The 21,732-nt window shown below is 39.2% G+C and overlaps 1 protein-coding gene across 1 annotated transcript in view; it reads right to left on the minus strand.

Annotated features, from left to right (window-relative positions):
* The window catches only part of MCCC1 (methylcrotonyl-CoA carboxylase subunit 1), a 52,921-nt gene that overhangs the window by 17,723 nt on the left and 13,466 nt on the right, over positions 1–21,732 (minus strand). Inside the window, exons 6-10 of the mRNA XM_074298305.1 lie at positions 14,139–14,286; positions 13,930–14,051; positions 12,429–12,540; positions 10,255–10,336; positions 6,325–6,452 (exon numbers count right to left, since the gene is read on the minus strand). Coding sequence (XP_074154406.1) covers positions 6,325–6,452; positions 10,255–10,336; positions 12,429–12,540; positions 13,930–14,051; positions 14,139–14,286 — 592 coding nt within the window. The remainder of the gene's footprint in view (positions 1–6,324; positions 6,453–10,254; positions 10,337–12,428; positions 12,541–13,929; positions 14,052–14,138; positions 14,287–21,732) is intronic.

Here is a 21,732-nt window from a genome sequence, read left to right on the forward strand (position 1 = left end):
ACCAAGATAAAAATCCTGAAAATCAAAAGACAAATGAATAAAATTCAAAATAAAAAGCCACTGAACCAATAAATAAAAACCAGGAGCCAGTTTCATGGGAAAACCTCCAATAAATAGATAAACAACTAGTTAATTTGATTTTAAAAAGAAGAAAAACAAATTGCCAGTTTCAAAAATGAAAAGGGTGAATACAATATCAATGAAGATGAACTTAAAACAATCATTAGGAGTTATCTTGTCCAATAATATGCCAATAAAACTAAAACTCTTAAGTGAAATGGATGAATATTTACAAAAATATAAATTGTCCAGTTTAACAGAAGAGGAAATAGAATACTTAAACTTATCTTAGAAAAAAGAATTGAATAAGCCATAATAATAACCTCCCTAAAAAAATTCCCAGGGCCAGACAGGTTTAAAAGTGAATGCTACCAAATAAGGACAATTAATCCCAATGCTTTATAAATTATTTGAAAGGAGCATCAGCCCTGAAATCAGGAGGACCTGAGTTCAAATTTGACTTCAGACACTTAACACTTCCTAGCTGAGTAACCCTGGGCAAGTCACTTAACCCCAAATACCTCAACAACAACAACAACAAAAATTTAAAAACTAACTAAATAAATAAATTGAAAAAATGGGTAAAGGAGTCCTACCAGATACCTTCTATGACACAGATATGGTCTTGATAGCTAAACTAGAGAGAGCAAAAACAGAGGAAAAAAAACTATAGGCCAATTTCTCCGCTGAATATTTTTGCAAAAAAAAAAAAAATGCTAGCAAGGGGATTACAGCAGTATATCATCATGCTTATATACTGTCATTGGGCTGGATTTATACCAGGAATGTAGTGCTAGTTCAATAGTAAGGAAACTATAACCCTAAAAGATCATTCAATTACAAAAACAAAAACAGTACCAGATTTTAAAATCTATTACAAAGTGGTAATCATGAAAACAATATTACTGGTCAAGAAACAGAATAGGGAATCAGCAGATTAAGAAGAGAGTCGGTACATAATACATAGGAGTAAGTAACCAGTAATCTAGTGTTTGATAAAACATAAAGTTCCAAGTTTTTGAGGTAAGAACTCAGTGTTTGACAAAAATTGTTGGGAAAACTGGACAGCAGTTTAGCAGAAACTAAACATAGACTAACATTGATAGGTATTTTGCTGTATATCAAAATATAATCAAAATTGGTAAATAACAAACATAAAGCTGATATAAGCAAATGGAGACATAAAGGGTGATATCATAAGCAAATTAGGGGATCATGGTGAAACTGAACTGTCAGATCTATGGCTAAGTAAGGGGAGATTTCATAAGAAAACAAGAGCAATAAGATCATAGGAAGTAATGGGTAATTTAGTTATATGAAATAAATTTTTTGTACAAACAAAACCAATGCAGCCAAAATAAGGAAGAAAGAAGAAAACTGGTGGAAAATGTTACCTTATGCTTCTCTGATAAAGGCCTTAGGTCTCAAATATATAGGGAACTGGGCTAAATTTATTTTAAAAAAATAGCTAATCCCCATTTGGTAAACTTTCAAAGAAAATGAATAGGCAGTCTTCAGAAGAAATTAAAACTATTGACCGTAACATGGAAAAGTATTCTAAATGACTATTGATAGAGAAATACAAATTAAGGCAACTCGGAGATACCACCTCACACTTATCAGGTTGGTTATCATGCCAGAAAAGAAAAATGACAAATACTGGAAGGAATGTGGAAAAGTATAGACACTAATCCACTTCTGGTGGAGTTGTGAACTAGCCCAAGCATTCTGGAGAATAATTTGGAACTATGTCCAAAAGGGATAAAATATGCTGACTCTTTGACCCAACAATGGTACTCCTAGTCTGTATCCCAAAAAGATCAAAAAAGGGGTTAAAGGACCTATTTGTATAAAAATATTTATAGTAACTCTTTTTAGAGTAGCAAAGAACTGGAAATTGAAAGGATGGCCATCAGTTAGGAAATAGCTGAACAAGTTGTGGAATATGATTGTGATGGAATACTACTGAGCTATAAAGTGAAGTAAGCAGAACGAGAAAAACATTACACATAGTAACAGCAATACTGTGAGGATGATCATCTCTTAAAGACTTAGCAACTCTGCTCAGAACAAAAAAGGATGATTCCAAAGGACCTAAGATGGAAAATGCTATCTACTTCTAGAGTGAGAACTGATAAACTCTGAGTACAGATTGAAGCATACTTAAAAAAAAAACCATACCTATTTTTGTTTCTTGTTTTTCTTGTTTCATATTTGCAACATGGCTAATATGGAAATATATTTTGCATGCTTCACATGTATAGTTGATATACCACTTCCCTTCTCAATGGATGGGGGAAGGGCTAAAGAGAAGGAAAGAATTTGGTACTCAAATTTTTAAGAAATGAACATTAAAAATTTTAATGCAATTGGAAAATATTTAATGAAATAAAAATATAATTTTTTTTGGCTGAGGCAGTTAGGGTTAAGTGACTTGCCCAAGGTCACACAGCTAGGAAGTGTAAAGTGTCTGAGGTCAGATTTGAATTCAGGTCCTCCTGACTTCAGGGCTGGTGCTCTATCCAGTACACCACCTAGCTGTCGCTAAAATATAATTTAAAAAGAAAACAATTGAGAATGATTTTTTTCTTATTTTCATACATGAATACTCAAGCCTCCATTCAGTCTTCCTCATGCATAGCCATTATTCAACTCTTGGACTAAGACACCTTCCAGGATTCTCTGATGGTATATACATGTTGCATCATGGTTTTGCTATTTTAATCTCTATATGTAGGCAGGCTAAGAACCAAATTTTCTAATGACCTTTACTACCTAATGATAAAGCAAAACTATTTGGAAAGGAAATACGTGTGTGATTCAATTTGAAGTTTCTTTGTATTTCCATGATGTATTCCATTCTCTTTTGTTTTGGGGAAGTTGAGTTTTCAGGGTGTTTATTATCAAAATGAAATAGGAAGTAACTGTAACAGAAAGGACCTTCTCTATAACACACACTTTTATTCACAAAAGAGAGAATCTTAGGACTTAGAGGAAGTAACACCATATGTCAAGTTTCTGTTCCTAAATAATAAATCCTAATAAATTCCACTAAATTCCACTTAATAAATATTCAAAAAAGAGAATGAATACCCCATATTATTGAGAAAACATTTTCATCTACTTCTAGTTAGCAAATTCAGACAAGCATCAAGTGTGGTTATAATTGTCCCCAAATCAGTCACCTCCCAAAACTGTACCTAAAGGTACAACATCTAAGGAGGAAAAGTCTTCTTTGTTTGACATGGACCCTGCAGATCCAACAGAGGCATTCCTCCAGGTGGGAACATGGATGTTGGGGTGAGCACCTTGGAAAGTAGGGTCCGCCACTTTCAGAGGTTTCTCTGGCAGGTACTTTTCCAGGAAACTATCCCTGTCTGAATTGCCAGGTCTTTGGGGCATTACAAACCCTGGAAACTGCTCCATCTACATCCTGGGTCCTGGCAGCCTCTTGCATCTCTCCCAAGACTTGGAAGCTTAGGCTCTCGGAGCTCCAACGAGCAGCTCCCTGCATGGGGCCTGAGGCTGGATGATGAGCTCTCCCTGCCTAGACATTCTGGAGTTTCAAAAACCAAATGTGACAATACCTTCTGAGCATGTTTTCCTTAATCAACAGAAACTGGTTTCTATTTTTTTTAGATCCCTAAAAGCCCATTTCTGCTTTCAATGATCTCCCTGCATCTCAGATATCTGCATGTACACTAGGTTTCATGGCAGTTTATGAAGCTTCCTTCTTCTGTGAACCTCAAAATTATGTAGAGTCTTCCCTAAGTTCAGAAACCAAAGCCTTAGGAACTAAAGCCAAGTAAATGTCTGAAATCCAGAAATATATCTTTTCTGGTAATGTTGTATCATAGAATGACATAATTTTCCTGGAACCCTGGACACTTACCCCTGGACACATATCTCTCACATCAGGTACTAATATCCCTGAACATCAAAATTCTGTGAAATCTGGTGACCATGAGCTCAGAGAGCCCAGAAAGTCAAAAAAAGAAAGGTTCTGATTGCAGAAGAACCAGCAGCTAGCTGCTTTCCCCAACAAACCATGAGTACTTGTAACATCTCCTCATCCGGAGAAGCAAAAGAAAGAGAAAGGGATGCTGATCATAAAAGAAGTATCCCTGAACTTGGCCCCCAAAGGCTGGCTTCCACATGCAAAAGAGCCGAGAATTGCTTCATGTTTGATCCTTCACCACATTTCAGAAACGAGAACAAAAACAGATGCAGCTTCTCAAGAGTTGCCAAAAGAGGCTGCCCTCTACCAGAGTGTGGGCTGAGCCTTGTCCACTTGCACAGTGACCTCCGATCTTGGTGGAGTCCTGCCGGGAGATGGCCACAGTCACTTGGATTGTGATGGCAAGCTTGAGTAGCTGGCAACCAGCTTTAAAACCCCATTGTTGGCAAAAGAATCCAAAGGACAACTTGGAGAGGAGCTGACACTACTTTTGTTAAGGATTTACGTTCTGTCTCATGGCTTACAAGATAAAATAGAGATAAAATGGGGTACCTGGCTTTAATAATACATAAAACAAAAACCAATTAAGATAGAGAAATGCATGTTACCAGTATAGAGGAAGAGTTAGTTATTGAAGTTAAGCATTTTAACCCTGAGATTCTTGGCAGCTTGGAAGTATACTTTAAAGTTCTCAAAAAAAAATATATATATATATCTAGCCAGGACTGCCAAGCAAACTAGAAAAAGGAAGAACGGACCAGAAGATCCAAAATGTCATTCAGAATCAACATTTGAGCAAGACTGTCGACATTTCAAATCAAACCACAAAAGGGCAAGAAGATCTGAGTTGGGATTTGAAATCTTACTAGCTGGGAGACTCTGGGTAAACTACTCAACTTCTCTTACCATACTTTTCTCATCTGGAAAATGGGGATAAAAACTGTACCTATCTCAGAGAGTTGTTGTAAGGACCCAGTGAGATAATACAGGGGCGCTAAGTAAATACAAGCAGCATTACTGCTATTACTAAAGTCATATTCGGAAAATATCTATGTCAAAAGAGCAGCACCATGGAGATGCCTCGGATGACTCCCAAGCAGCGTGATGACTTAAATCTTCATTACTGGGAAGGAGAAACTGAGTCAGCAGCAGGCTCTGAGTTCTATCTCCCAGCTGCCCTAAGTCTGCTAAGTCCCTGTGAATTTTTATCAGATGGAGGCAGCTGCTGATCAGGGGAAGAAGGTATTCAAGAAAAGCAGAGGAATGAATATGCTTTGAATGTGTTTCATATTTACTTGGCCTAGGAGAAGGGAATGAACTAATTAGTTCATTAACATTAGTGATCATGGAATGTTAGTTAAGCAGAGGCTAAGAGTAAAGATGTGACTGTCTCCAGAGATCACTGACCATGGGAAAGGGGGTCATTCTCCTAGCCCCAAGGTGGGGGTGTTTTCCCCCTAGAGTTCCGGCCTCCACACCTGGCCCCTAGTCAGAAGGCAGGCCCTCCTTCTAGCTTCCTGTGAGTTTGAAAAGGCTCCCAGAAAGATTCTCCTAGTTGACTTTTTTTGATCTGCTCTCCCCGATCTCGGGATTCTGCACATCCCTTGAACCCTGCCTGCCTACCAGCTTCCTTCTTATTATTGGATTATTACAAAGGGCAAATGACCAGAATTATATATTATATATATATATATTATATATATATATATATATATATATATATATATATATATATATATATGTATATATAAAATATTACAAAGGGTAAATGTTTTAGCTATCTTTGTGTGTCTTAGTATGGAGCAGTCTCTAAAAATGGTCATTGAACTGGGGCTGAATGGAACCAGAGGAAGCATGTGGTTCTTCGGGAAATACCCTGGCTATTCTGCATTCAATATCACACTGACTCCTTAAGCCCTTACTATAAAATGGGGGGGGGGAAGCAGGGGATCCACCTGGAGGGGCTCTAAGACTTTCTCTGAATCCAGAATACTCTCTGTTGGCTGAGGCGCTCCTGGCCCACTGACTCTGACCTGGGCTTCCATGTCTCACGACCCTTTGCTAAAAGGAAGAGTCCGCATTTACAGAGTGGTTTAAGATCTTTCTCTTTGTTCTCCCTTGGCCCTCACACTAATGGCCTCATGGGCAGCTGAGGAAGATGAGGCAGAGTGCCTTGCTCAGTCACCCAGCAGCCCTGGGGGCAAGCTGGATCTGGCCTGCCCTGAGGCACCCTGAGGCCTGGCTTCCCCGCCCCTAGGCCTAGCTGTCCCCCCTCTTCGTGGTCCCTTCCCAGAGTGCCCACTCACCCGGAGCTGCCATTCCACCAGGTCGGTGCCTGTGATCATCTCAGTCACAGGATGCTCCACCTGCAGCCGCGTGTTCATTTCCATGAAGTAGAAGTTGTGGTTTGAGTCCATGATGAACTCCACGGTGCCTGTAAGGGGAGACCTGGGGTTAAGTTGCAGCAGCAAAGTAGGGAAGGACCCCCAACCTAAGTCCTGCCATGAGAGGCAGGGAAGCCCTGGCCCGACTCTGCCGACCCCAGCCCAGAGCAGGGCACTCCCTAAGAAGAAGGGGACAGACCAGGAGGACTAAGGTCCCTTTCCCTGATAACCTGGAGCCTGGTGGTGCCACGTGGGCAGAGCACGGGCCTGGGAGGCCTGTGTTTACATCTAGTCTCAGACACCAGCTGGGCAAACCTGAGCAAGCCCCTTAGCTACTTGTCTGCGTTTCCTCAACTGTAAAATGGGGAACACGGGAACATCTCCCCTCTCCCTGGGGTTGTCATGAGGGAAGCAGATAATGTTTGCAAGAGCACTTAGCCCAGTGCTTGACAAATAGCTTATAAATGCTGATTTTCTCTCTTTTTTTAATCCCCCCAAACATGCATCAGATGTCATTTTATTTCCAATTCTCCATTCAATGGAAATTATTTGATATTTAAATAATTAAAACTCTAGGATAGTCTGCATCACTCAGAAAATTCCAGGCTTTCCAAATTTCTCCCCACAACCAGCCAAAATTGTGTCTCAGGGCAAAGGAAGAGCGATAAAAATAAGCAAGAGTTGGGACAGAAAAGAAGATCTCTCCGGAGATCTGAGAAGATCCAAAGAAAGATACCAGGCCGGAGCTTTGGTCTTTGGGAGGGTAAACATCTCCAGGCTAGTTCCATTGAAAGCATAAGCAGGGAGCCCAGGGGTTATCTGGTCTGGGAGGGAGCCTGGGCCCCAGACAACAGGAATTTTCACCTCCCAGAGAATGTGGGGAGTCAGGTATGGGGGGGGGAGATTGAGGGAACCTCTGCTGATAAGGAATAGCAGGCTCCTGTGTGCAGCCAAGAAAAGGCTCTGGGTGAAGAGAAGGAACTCTGGGAAGTGAATGTAAACTGTTAGCACTACTGTCTATCTACCCAGGTTACTTGTACCTTCGGAATCTAATGCTTATTGTGCAACAAGAAAATGGTATTTACACACATATATTGTATCTGGGTTATATTGTAACATATGTAAAATGTATGGGATTGCCTGTCATCGGGGGGAGGGGTGGACGGAAGGATGGGGAAATTTGGAACAGAAGGGAGTACAAGGGATAATGATGTAAAAAATTAACCATGCATATGTACTGTCAAAAAAAATGTTAAAAAAATTTTTTAAATTAAAAAATATTTTTAAAAAACCTCTTTATCCCAAAGAATATCATTAAATAGTTACCTGCCCAAAAAGAATTCATAAAAATATTTAAAAATCAAATGAAAGAGACTGAAGAAAGTTTAAAAATAAAATAATAACAATCCAAGAAAAACTAGAAGATTATGAAAAGAAAATCAACCAGCTAGAAAAGGAGGTTCAGAGTCTTAAGGAAGAAAACGACTCCTTGAAAATTAGAACTGGGCGAGGGGATGCCAGTGAAGTTATAAGAAACCAAGAAAAAAAATGAAAAATGTACAGAATGAAAAAATAGAAGAGAATGTGAGACATTAAAAAATCAATTGATCTGGAGAACAGATCAAGAAGAGAAAACTTAAGAATTATCAGACTACCTGAAGGTTATGACCAGAAAATTTCTGACAGTAATACAAGAAATTATTAAAGAAAATTGTCCTGAAGAGTTAGAACAAGAGATGAAAGTAAAAATGAAAAAAAAAATCATCAATCACCACTTGAAAGAGATCCAACAGGTAGAGGAAAATCTACAGGAACATCAAAGCCAAATTATAAAATCCCCAGGTCAAGGGGAAAATAACATAAGCAACAAGAAAAAAACCCATTTCAAATATGATGGAGCTACAATTAGAATCACACAGAATCTAGCTACATTAGAAAAAGGCAAAACTCTTGGAAGACTATATATCAAATAGCAAAAGAATGAAGATTGTGGCCAAACCCACCAAAGTAAAGCATAATCCTGAACAACAAAAAAAAAAAAACCAAAACAAACAAAAAAACAAAACTTAACAAAAAGACATTCAATGTACTTCCAGATTTTCAGAATTTTATTGCAAAAAGACCTGAATTTCTTCCTAGTTTGTGATCCTGGGCAAGTCACTTAACCCCAACTGCCTCAGGAAAAAACAAAAACAAAAAAACCCCCGAATTTGACATATAAGATTCAAGAGAATTATAAGGTATACATCAAAGACTTATTACAAGAGGCTAATTTAAATAAAGATAAAATTTTTACTTTTTATATTGGAAATGTAAATTGTACATTATCATTATCATTAGTAAATAGGTAGCTTGAAAGAAAGCTGAATGTAATGTGATTCTAAAAAGCAAAACTGTAAGGAAAAGATAAAAAGAGTAATTATATAAATGAAGTGCCAGAGGAAAAACTGACACAGAGAAATTAGATAGGGGAAGAGGGTTGACAGTTCTGGAACCTCATTCTCTTTAGGAATGGTTTAAAGAGGGGACAATACATATTTATCTAGAAGGTTATAAAAGTTTTCTAAATTCAGACAGAAACAAAAGGGCAAAGGGAAACAGTAGAGGGAGAGGATAACTGAAAGATCCTTGGGATGGGGGCGAGGAAGGGAGAGAAGACACAGTATGTAAAATAGTAGAAAGGCAAGGTAGCAGATAGAAATAAAAAGAGGGTTCAGGAGGGATAGGAAATAGATACAGACAAACATAATAATAAAGATCAAATGTCGAATTTATTGGATTAAAAAAAGTAGGGGGAGTGATCATGATCTCAGAGAAAGTTAAAGCTAAAATAGACTTAATCAAAAGAGGAAAACAGGGAAACTACTATATGTCATCCATGTTAATTAACATTTTAAAAAATATTTAAAATAACTAGACAGTATAAGATCGGAATATTTCTTTGGTGTAGGACAAAATGAGTTGGTAGAATTAGAAAAATATAAAAAGATTTGGACTTTTGAATGAAAATGTTATTTACCTTCTGAGAAATAGAGGATATATAAACCGTACTGTCTTACATAAATGTACATGTGTATATAATTACAGATATCTATCTCTGTGTATATGTGTGCATATATACATATGGATACATAAATATATCTATGTTTGATTGTAGCCTTCTTGAGGGAAATGAGAGAGAAGAAAGGAGCTAACAAGAAAAAAAAGGCATGGTAGATAAAAGAAAAGCAAAGGAAGCAAAGAAAAGATGGACAGCTCTGAACACAATGTGTAGAATTTATTACATAGGCTTTCTTGAAATGGAAATTTATTGTTTTATAGTTTGAATTCTTTTTTATGTTCTGTGCACATGGAAAATTTTTTCTTCATATTGTATTTAGGTTTTGAATAAACACATTAAAAAACAATTAAAACTCTATTGTTTCCTCTTTATCTAAGATGTAGAGATTCCCTGGCATTAACACTGAGCTAACCATAGTAGGCCCTTAGAATTAGTCCCAGAAATCTCAGCAATGAGACCGTGACTGAGTCACCTCAAAGTGACCCAAGAGTAATGAAGCCTCAAACCACCCATAGGACAGTAGCTAACTTTGGTCCAGCTGAGGAACCTGGAAATCATTATTATTTTGCTTCTTCAAAGAACATGCTTCCATCCTCTGACTCATGCCCAGATTCATGGAATTGAATCCATATGGAAGTGGATTCACATTCTGTAAGTGTTCCCCTGCCCAAACAGGAAAAAAAAAAAAAAAGCTTTCTGGTTTTCTTGTGCTCTCAAAACTGGAGAAATGCACTCCTCATTTCTGGTCTTTCTCATCCCCCTTCTCACTTGGCTCCCTCCTGCCCACTCACCTGCACCCACATAATTGACGGCCTTCGCAGCTTTCACAGCGGCTTCCCCAAGCTTCCTTCTTATTTCAGGATCAATTCCAGGCTGTGAATAATTAAAACAGTTAAAAATTAAATCTCTCATGAGGATCATGGGCATTACTCACTATCTTTTACTCTAAGAAAATCCAATTTTATGTTCATTAAGGAATGTCTTATTTTCAGGAACTGTTACTATCAAACAAAATCGATGACTCATTAGATTGGCCCATAAAGTGTAGATTTCCCCAATAACACCTCTGCCTTTATGCTCCAGGCCAGTTTTTATTTTAATTCATAAAAATCACAAATGCCTGTTAGACAATTTTTGCTGATCCTTCTTTGTTTCAAAACATATCGCAGAATTCTTGTGCAACATGATATATGTTTAGAAGAATTGCACATATTTAACCTATCTTAGATTACTTGCTGTTTAGGGGAAGGGGGAAGGAAGGAAGGGAGGGAGAAAAATATGGAACACAAAGCTTTACAAGAGTGAATGATGAAAACTATCTTTGCATGTATTTGGAAAAATAAAAAGCTATTTAAAAATACATCACAAATTAACTGAAGTGACTCTAGGCAATATTAGTCAAAATCAGTGGAAGTGATGGAACCAAGAGATAAACTTGGAATGTTGAACAACAATATAAAAAAAGCCCCATTTCATTTGGTCACGTTTCTAATGACAATTAAGATGTGTTTATAGAAAAAGTGTATATGAATAAATAAGTGACCTTGGTAACAAGAAACTGTAGAATATTAACAGCCTCCACTTCCTCAATTATAATGAAAGCTCATTCTCTACAAATGGAGCTTTACTGGGCAACAATTTGCTAAGTAAATCAGGATGTCTAGAATATTACAGTGAAATGGAAACACCAAGATCACTGACATTTTTATGTGTTTTAGGAAAAAGAGGTGAATCATAATAAACAAGCTATCAGAGATTTTTTTTTAACCCACTTGGTTGTACAATCTGAGATCAGCTCATCCGGCCCAGGTTCTTATACTTTCTGCATCTATAATGCGACAGTAGTGAAATGAGAGCTCATAGATGTAGCGCCAAAAGGAACCATGGAGGTGACCTAATCCAGCCTTCCTATTTTACAGATGAGTAAACTGAGACCCAAAGAGGTAAAGCAACAAGTCCAGGCTTATACCCTGTCTGTGAAGGTACTGAAATGCCTCAAAAAAAGATTCTTGCTTGCCATCTGGGGGAGGGGGTTGGGGGAGGAAGGGAAAAAATCTGAATAGAAGTAAGTGCAAGGGATAATGTTGTAAAAAATTACCCATGCATATGTACTGTCAAAAAATGTTATAATTATAAAATAAAATAAAAAATTAAAAAAAAAAAAAGATTCTAATGAAGTTCAGGATTCTACACTACAGAAGGAAAGTGAGTTTACATATTCATTTCTATCTAGAAAAACACAATATATTTGAGAACAATTTTCAACAAACTTACTTTACAAAACCTTTTCCAAAAAAAATTAGATTTCTGGCCAATCAAAAATTAACCTTACTTTTAATTAATTTTTAAACTGTATAAGAAAAACTCACTGTAAAACACTAATCATCTTAAAGTTTGTACCACTGGAGGCACAGCCACGCATTATTATGCAGCTACCTGGAGCAGGCCATAGTGTGGCTCTCAAGTGTGATATGATAAGCATCTGGCCCTAAGCACCTGGCTCAGATGTCATCAGTAGAGGGAAGCTCCCAATGACTGCCCAATAGTAGAGAGAGCCCTGGGTCAGGAAGGGTTCAGTTCAAATCTGGTCTCAAACTCTTACTAGTTGTATGGTCATGGGCAAGTCATTTAACTGCTGTCTGCCTCAGTTTCCACAACAGTAAAATGGGGATAATAACAGCACCTTCTTCCAGGGTTATTAAGAGGATCAAATGAAATAATAGTTGTACAGCCCTTAGCCCAGAGCCTGGTACACAGCAGGTGCTACATAAATGCCTGCTTCCTTCTGTCTTTCTGGGAGGAAACTCTCTCTCCCACCACATAGCAGCAACTACTTCACCATTCAGTCTAGAAGACCCAGAGGGAAGGAAGGAGCAGATTTGGGGAAGCAGGACTAGACTTAATGGGCCACTCCTAGGACAGACAAGGCGAATTAATCATCAATTCCTTGAAAGACTTTCCTTACCCCTGGAGCCTCCTCAATGATTTTCTGGTGTCTTCTCTGTACACTGCAGTCTCTCTCAAACAAGTACACAGCATTGCCGTGTTGGTCACCAAACACTTGGACTTCCACATGCCTGTGTAAGGGTAAACACTGACATCATTATCTTTTGTTCTAACCCGGGAATGTGGCCTTTGTTAAGCCAAACACTGGACTCTCTAGTGACCTTCTAGTGACCTATTGGGTTTTTTTTTTTAGGTTAGATTTGTGTGCTATATTAATATATGTATTTATTAAAAACTTATTTATATTCCAGGCACTGTGTTAATGCTGGGGAAACAAAGAAAGGTGAAATTAGTCCCTGCCTTCAAGAAGCTAACATTCTAATGGAGAAGACAACATGAAACTAAATATTTGTCTCCATCTGTCTCTCCCTCTCTCTTTCCCTTTCTCTCTGTTTCTCTGTCTCTATCTGTTTCTCTCTGTCTCTATTTCTCTCTGTCTCTGTGTCTATGCTTTGTCTCTCTGTCTGTCTGTCTGTCTGTCTGTCTCTCTCACACACACACACATACACACACACACACACACACACACACACACACACACACACACACACACACACACACACTGAGAATACAGGGTTAGGGCTGTCATCCTACCTTCATATAGGGTTGAATCCAGTTACTAAAGACAAATGATTAATCCTGAAAGCCTTAAAAGTACTAATTTGTTAAAAACTACACATTACCAATTCAGAACATATGCCCGTGTCCTTACAGGAACCCACATTTCATGGAAGTGCTGAACCTGAAGCCTGAGGCAGCTGTGGAGCAGGAGACGGAGCACTGCCCTGGAGTCTGGCCCTGGAGTCGGGAGGACTGAATTTAAATCCTCTGATCCAGGACACTTCTTGTCTGGGGACTCTGAGCAAGTACTTAACCCCAAGTGCCTCACAAAAACAAAGGACAACAAAAAGAAGTAACAATGACGTTACTGGGGGAGGGGAGAAGCAGAGTCTCTCAGGGTATGTGACGTCCATATGTGAGATGACTGACGTCATGTGCTCCCCAAAGTTTGCCCAGGACCACTAGCCCCCTGTCCAAAGGAGCCCCTTGCCCATACCCAGAGGGATTCTTTACTGGAAACTTGATTCCTTTAATACTAATAGGGATAGATGGCTGTTTCCAGGAGAGGGGCCTTCACAACTTTTCTTAATAACTCTTTCTCCATGAGCTGGCACATGTCCCAGTTAATAATGCCAGATGACCTATTTTGTTAATTATTTTTCCGACTACATCATTTGCCAGACTCAATCATTCTTCTCAAGGTCGTTGGACTGGTCAATCTGACCTCAGTCAAATTTCCTTACAATAAACAGAGCTACAAGTCAATCCAAGTCAATCAGTCAATATTTGACAAAAGAATATTCCAGATCACAAAAGTCCTCAGAAAATCCAGTGCCTGTATGCCATCTTTTTCTAGTTCCTCAGATAACATTGTGTAGCCTTAGAAAAACGGATCTCACCTCGGGGTGTCCACAAACTTCTCTAGCAGCATAGCATCATCATTGAAAGACTTCCTGGCTTCTCTCCTGGCTGATTCTAACTGCTCTTGAAACTCTCCTTCTGATCTCGCTATCCTCATACCCTGCAGCAGGAGACCAGGTGGTTACAAGGGTGACATGAATAAAGGAGGCAACTTCCCAGGGAAACCTACAAAGGGGTTCTCTCTTACTTTTCCACCTCCACCACGAACCGCCTTAATCATGATGGGATAGCCAATTCTTCTTGCATGTTCCTTCAGGCGTTCATCTGACTGATCTTCCCCATGATAACCTTCAACAACAGGAACCCCAGCAGCAGACATGATTGCCTTGGAAGTGCTATAAAGGGGAATAAAAGGGGTTGAGAGGCCACCCTGAGTTCCTTAGTACAATCTATTATTTCAATAAGCCATAGATTGTTCTTTTTTTCTTCATTTAATAGTATTTTAGTTTTTCCAATTATATGTAAAGATAGTTTTTAACATTCACTTTTGTAAGATTTTGAGTTCTAAATTTTTCCCCCTTTCTCTTCCCTCCCCTCGCCAAGATACCAAGTGGTCTGATATAGGTTATACATAAACAATCATGTGAAACATATTTCTATATTAGTCATGTTGTAAAAGAAAAATCAGAACAAAAGAGAAAAAACACAAGAAAGAAAAAAACAAAGTGAAAAGAATATGCTTGGGTTTGTATTCAGACTCCACAGTTCTTTCTTTAGATATGGATGGCATTTTCCATCATGAGTTTTTTGGAGTTGTCTTGGATCATTGTGTGTAGCGAGCTGTCGTCTCCAGAAGCTGCCAGATCGCTCTCTGGGAAGAGATCTGCTGTGTCTACTCAAATCTTTCAGACAGATTCTTCTTCCTGTAGTGAACCGTTGTCTCCAGACAGTTGCTGTTAACTCTTGTCCTTAGAAGTGACTTCCCTTCCTGCAGAGAGCCCCGTCAAGCCTGATGCAATGCAGAGTCTTTCTTCTTGAATCCTGGCTCTGAATCTCCTCCAGCTCTTATCCTTCTCCAGGCCGATCTGCTCTGCGCCCAGTGCTGTCCTCTCTTTTATTCTCCCAGAGAATGGGCGTGGGATAATGCAAGGGCTTCTGGGAAGAACCACCTCAGCCAATGAGCTTGCCCCCTCTATCAAGTCAACCTGAGTTCTCACCTTGTAACTATCCAGACAACCTCAGTTCTCACTTAGTAATCCTAACATCTCCCCCTTTCTTTTGATTTAGAACATAGGACAGTCATGACCTTGAAACATAAATCCATCAATATGGGAAGTATTACAGATAATTACATAAATGACCTTGAAACATAAATCCATCAATATGGGAAGTATTACAGATAATTACATAAATTACATAAGCACATAGTAACATAGTAACGTAACACATGCTAGAAATATATAACGTAATCATAAATTGAAAATTTATAAATGTCCATAAGTCCATTGTCCATTAGTCTCATCTTGTGTGAGGAAGTCCAATGATTCCTGCTGGTTTTTAAGTTCTTTAACAGTCTTCTTATTATTCATGATCTTTCAGTGTCAGATGTTTCTTAGATCTTCTCCTTTATTTTGAGGTCTTTCTCTTTTTCTGTCTCTCTCTGGTGGACAAGGCGAATATGACTCGTTGGCACCCATCTGATTCCTTCTCCTGCTGAAGAAATACAAGCAAACCCTCTCCCCCAGGCAGTTAACCTATCTGGTCCCTTCCATTCACCACTTTCTGGATCTCTCCACATCACCTGGCGATTATCTAAGGACAGTGGAGATGCTCTCACTGGACACTGCCCTTCTGGTGGGTTATAAAACCTGTCTGCTGGAGCCAGCGCATCTTTGTCAAAAATTAGAAAATTAATGGTATAGAGAACTAAATTTAGAAGTTCCCTAGGGCTACCTGTGGCTCCCCCTTTCTTTTGTTTTTGGAGGAGTGTCTTAATATCTCTGTTTCTTCTCTCTACTATTGCCTGCCCTTGAGGATTAAAGGGTATGCCCGTGGTATGTAAAATCTTATACTGTGCACAAAAGTGTGTAAAATGTTTGGACGTATATGCAGGTCCATTGTCTGTTTTTATTGCTTGTGGCACACCCATAATTGCAAAAGCCTGTATAAGGAATTCAGTGACCACTCGGGCTGTCTCTTTTGCTGCTGGCATTGCAAATGTGAATCCTGAAAAGGTGTCTACCACTACATGGATAAAAGATAGACGACCAAAAGATTTATAATGGGTCACATCCATTTGCCAGATTTCATTGGGTCTCAAACCACGAGGATTCTTCCCTGGAGGGAGTGTAGGAGCATGGAAAGGAAGACAAGCTGTACAGCTTTTTACTATGCTCCTAGCTTCCTCTCTTGTGATTCCAAATTGTAAACGTAAAGCTCGAGCAGCCTGATGATATTTAGAATGAGATTCTTGTGCTTCCTGAAATAAAGGACTACTGGCTAACATGGTTAGAAGGCTATCTGCCTTTGAATTTCCATCAAAAATGGGACCTGGAAGTCCACTATGTGAGTGGACATGCAAGATATAAATCTTGCCTGGATGTTTTCTCACTTGCTCTTGAAGTTCCTTAAAGAGCTGATAAATATTGGAGGCTGCAAATTTTATTTGGGCTGTGGCAATTCTTTGTACTACACCTACTGAATAGGCTGAATCAGTAATTATATTTACGTCTCCTGGGTAATAAGTGAGAGCTAGCATGATAGCAAATAATTCATTCTGTTGAGTGGATTGAAAAGGAGTCCTGATTACTCTCTTTATGGTTAAATCATGAGAGTATATGGCACAAATATTTTCTTTGGAGGCATCTGTAAAGATTGTTGGTCCTTTAAGAGGAACCTTAGAAACCTTTTCTTCAAAAATCCATTGCCAATTATGTAGTAGCCGGGTAATCTTTAATGGAGATCCATGTGCAAAATTTGGAGCGGTGGCCAATAAAATTTGCCATTCTGGGATGTTCTCACAGCATACATTAATCTGTGCGTTAGTATAGAATGTGTATATTTTTTCAGGACTTATCCCAGATAATTGTGTTACTCTCTTAATAGCCTTTAATAAAATCCTAGCCACAAGCACTGGGTAAGGTGTAAGGCTTTGTTCTGGTTGTGCTGGGAGGTTCACCCACTCAATCACTCTGTCTCCTTGGTGAAGGACTGCTGTGGGTGCCTCTTTTGTAGCAAAAACTGATATTTCCAAGGGTTTTTGAGTGACTCTTTCAACCACATTGGATAAAGCCAGTTCAACTTCTCTCAAAGCCTTTTGTGCTTCTTTTGTAAGCTGGCGTGGTGAATTTAAAGCACTGTCTCCCCTTAAAATGTCATATAGTGGTTGTAGTTGATTGGTAGTTAAGCCTAACACTGGACGCATCCATTGGATATCTCCTATTAATTTTTGAAAGTCATTTAAGGTGTTCAACTTCTCTGTTCTTAAGGAGAGTTTTTGTACTGTAAGCACCTTAGGATATACTTCATATCCTAAATATTGAAAAGGAGCATGTCTTTGAATTTTTTCTGTAGCTATATGCAGTTTGTAGTACTTTAATGTTTCCATGGTCCTTTGTAGACATGCCTCTAACATTTGTTCCTCAGGTGCACATCCCAAAATATCATCCATATAATGTAACAATATTACTTTTGGAAAGGCTTTTCTTACTGGAGCAAGAGCAGCTGCAACATACATTTGGCACATAGTAGGGCTGTTTTTCATTCCCTGTGGCAAAACTGTCCATTCATATCTTTTATAAGGCTCAGCCAAATTAACACTAGGCACTGAAAAAGCAAATCTTTTCATATCCTCCTTATCTAGAGGAATAGAATAGAAACAATCCTTAATGTCTATAACCCATAGAGGCCATTCTCTTGGCAACTGAGTAGGAGATGGAAGTCCAGGCTGAAGAGTTCCCATAGTTTCCATCTGTTCATTTACTCTTCTTAGATCAGTTATCATCCTCCATTTTCCAGATTTCTTTTTCACCACAAATACTGGGGAATTCCAAGGACTTAGAGAAGGCCGCAAGTGTCCTTGGTCAAGTTGTTCTTGCACTATGTCTAATAAGGCCTGAATTTTATCACTTCTTAAGGGCCACTGTTCTACCCACACTGGTGAATCAGTCTTCCACTGAATAGGAACTGGTGAAAGTGCAGGTAGGCCTTCAACAGCAGCCCTGCCTAAAAAGCCGAAGTGCTTATTTGTAATCCTATCTGCTGTAAAATGTCTCTTCCCCACAGATTGATGGGGATTTTTTCAACCACAAAAGGAGTAAAAGCTCCTGTTTCTCCTTCAAATACCCATCTCAAAGGCCTAGCACTAACTTCTGCTGCTATTGATCCTCCCACCCCAGACATATAGGTGTCTGCTTTAATCTTTGGCCAGTGACCGGGCCAATTGGCACCTCTAATAACTGTACGATCTGCACCCGTGTCTACCAATCCTTCAAATGGTATTCCGTTTATATAAATAGTAAGCATAGGTCGGTCAGCTGTCACAGCTGCTGTCCAATATATTCCTGGATTTTGTTCATTGGAGTCAAAATCTAGGCGACTATCACTAGATTGCTTATTAGGGGTCCGTAACAATAAGGCTGATGCTACTACTTCTCCTGGTTGATAAATCACACGTTGTCTGCCTGTGTTAGTGACTGGGATATTAGATACACATTCTCCAGTCTCCCACATCAGTGTATGGATGGACACTGTTTTGTAGGCACTCTCAGAAGGTGAAATGGTCAAGCCTACTGTGCCTGGAGGCAAAGGATCCATAGGCTCAACAGGAACAGATTTCACTTCTCCAGGGAGTATCTCGGTAGTCTCTACGGCACACAACTCTATTTTTCCTAATTTCAATCCCTTTCTTCCATCTGATTGCCTTTTGGCTGATTGATCATGTCTTAAAATTCTCTGGATGTAACCTCGGCTGCCATCATGCCCCACTTGGGGGGCTGAAGCTGGGCCCCACCTGTCATTTCCCTGTGTCAATCTACATTCGGAGGCCCAGTGGAGGCCCTTGTGACATTTTGGACATGGAGTTTTAGGTCTTCTCTCACCCTGTCTTCTCACTGTATCTCCATATCTACACTGAGCTCTTAGATGCCCAATTTTTCCACATTGAAAACATCGCCGAGTTTCTCTAGAAGTCCCTTGCCAGGAGGGACCCTGTCTTTCCACATTCATCATTGCCCGGGTGTAAAAAGCATTTGTTCCCACTGTAGCACAGCGTCTTATGATCTCCTCTAAAGGAGCATCTTTGTCTAATCCCCATATAATTCTTTTGCAAATCTCATTGGCATTTTCCTTAGCCAGATGTCTGGTCATTATTTCTGTAGCTGAATTTTCTCCAATAGTTCTTTTGACAGCAGTTTGCAAACGTCCCACAAAATCTGCAAAAGGTTCATTGGGACCTTGCTGTATTTTAGTGAAAGCCTCTCCACGATCTTTCTGTCCAGGGAGGACACCCCAAGCTTTTATTGCAGCCTTAGCAATTTGTTCATATATTGTCATGGTATAATTAATTTGTTCCGAATTTTCTCCATACTGACCTTCACCAGCTAAGTGCTCAAAAGTGAATTGTGTGTTAACTCCTATTTCCAAATTGCATCTGACTTGAATTTTACATAATTCATGAAATTCCGCAAGCCATAATAAATTTTCTCCAGGTTCCAGACATGTCCTTGCTATGGATTTCCAATCATTCGGGGTTAGGACTTCATAAGACAAACCATCTAGTAACATTTTGACATAAGCTGATGTAGCCCCATAAAGGGTACAACCTTTTTTCAAATCCTTAATTTTATTCAAATCTAAAGGTGCATATCTTCTCCTTTTTTTACCTACAGAGTCAGTATTTTCAATCACAGGATATGCATGTATAAAATCACTTATATCCTGTCCTTCTCTCTTAGCTTTAACCAATGCTTTTTCTAATCTTGTCATAGGCTTAGGCTGCTTCACAGGCAATTCTGTTTGTGTTTCTGCCTCTTCCTCTCCTCCTTCTTGCTCCACCCATGAAGGGTTAATTGAGGGAGGAGATGGGAGGTGCTCCTGTTGCTGTTGCTCAGAATTGTACTTAACGTCATTGTTATCTGATTCATCCTTTTCACCTAGTTTAGTTGACACCTCCCCATTTTGCTCCTTCATCTCTTCCTTTAGAATAACATTTTTTAAAGCCATTTGGATTAAATTGTAGGTATGAATTGTATCTTTGGAAACTGAGTTTGGTCTGGAACCAAAGGGTAAAATGTCACAAAGGTAATTGTACTGTTCACCTAATTGCTCTCCTACTAATTTCCACTCATCTGGATCCAATTCTTCTTCCAGAGAAAAAGAAGGACATATGACCTTCACAGTTCTTAAAAGTTCAGTAATCTCCTCTAAAATTATAATCAATCCTTGGCTTTTCATAACCTTGATGATGCTCTCTAAACATTTTCCTTGAACAGAAGGTGTTTGCCCCATTTCACTATAAGAGATTCCTGGTTTAGTCCTTAACAAGTTCCTTATTTATCTATTAGCACACTCACTTAATCTTTAACAAAATTTCCTCGTTACTCACGGTTCTGGGTCAGAGAGACTGAGATCTGGATGGGAGGCTTTTCCACTGGAATCAGGACCGTGTCTGTCCCTGTTCGGGCGCCAAATTGCGAAGGTCTGGTCTAGCTCCTTTTGTCAGGATAAGCAAAAGTCCTTGCCCCACGTTGGGCGCCAAGTGTAGCGAGCTGTCGTCTCCAGAAGCTGCCAGATCGCTCTCTGGGAAGAGATCTGCTGTGTCTACTCAAATCTCTCTGACAGATTCTTCTTCCTGTAACGAACCGTTGTCTCCAGGCAGTTGCTGTTAACTCTTGTCCTTAGAAGTGACTTCCCTTCCTGCAGAGAGCCCCGTCAAGCCTGATGCAATGCAGAGTCTTTCTTCTTGAATCCTGGCTCTGAATCTCCTCCAGCTCTTATCCTTCTCCAGGCCGATCTGCTCTGCGCCCAGTGCTGTCCTCTCTTTTATTCTCCCAGAGAATGGGCGTGGGATAATGCAAGGGCTTCTGGGAAGAACCACCTCAGCCAATGAGCTTGCCCCCTCTATCAAGTCAACCTGAGTTCTCACCTTGTAACTATCCAGACAACCTCAGTTCTCACTTAGTAATCCTAACAATTGTGTTTCTGAGAAAAGTTAAGTCTATCATAGTTGATTTTTTTTTCACAGTGTTGCTATTACTGTGTACAATGTTTTCCTGGTTCAATCAGCATAAATTCATGTAAGTCCAGGTTTTTCTGAAATCCATTTGATCATCATTTTTTATAGCACAACAGTATCCCCTTACATTTATATACCTTTACATTTATATGCCATTCTCCAATAGAGAGACACCTTTTCAATTTCCAACTCATTGCTATCACAAAAAGAGCTGCTATAAATATTTTTGTACATGTGGGTCCTTTTCCCTTTTTTATAATCTCTTTGGCATTGCTGGATCAAAGGGCATGCACAATTTTATAGCCCTTTTTGCACTTAGTTTTAAAGTGTTTTCCAGAATGGTTAGATCAGTTCACAACTCCACCAAAAATGCATTAGTATTCCAGTTTTCCCATATCTTCTCTAACATTTGTCATATAATGAAACTTTATAAGGAAATTCATACTTTATGGGTCATCAAATATTAGAAAGATCTACATTGACTGAATGTTAGTACAAATGGACAATTACAAATATCTAATTTTCCCCAAGTCCATTTCCTAAGTAACATTTTAGAGCAAAAATGATGGTTTTATTAGGAGAAATAAGTACTCACAAATTAGGCCTG

The sequence above is a fragment of the Sminthopsis crassicaudata genome, chromosome 3 (assembly GCF_048593235.1).
Source record: "Sminthopsis crassicaudata isolate SCR6 chromosome 3, ASM4859323v1, whole genome shotgun sequence".
Classification (NCBI taxonomy): Eukaryota; Metazoa; Chordata; class Mammalia; order Dasyuromorphia; family Dasyuridae; genus Sminthopsis; species Sminthopsis crassicaudata.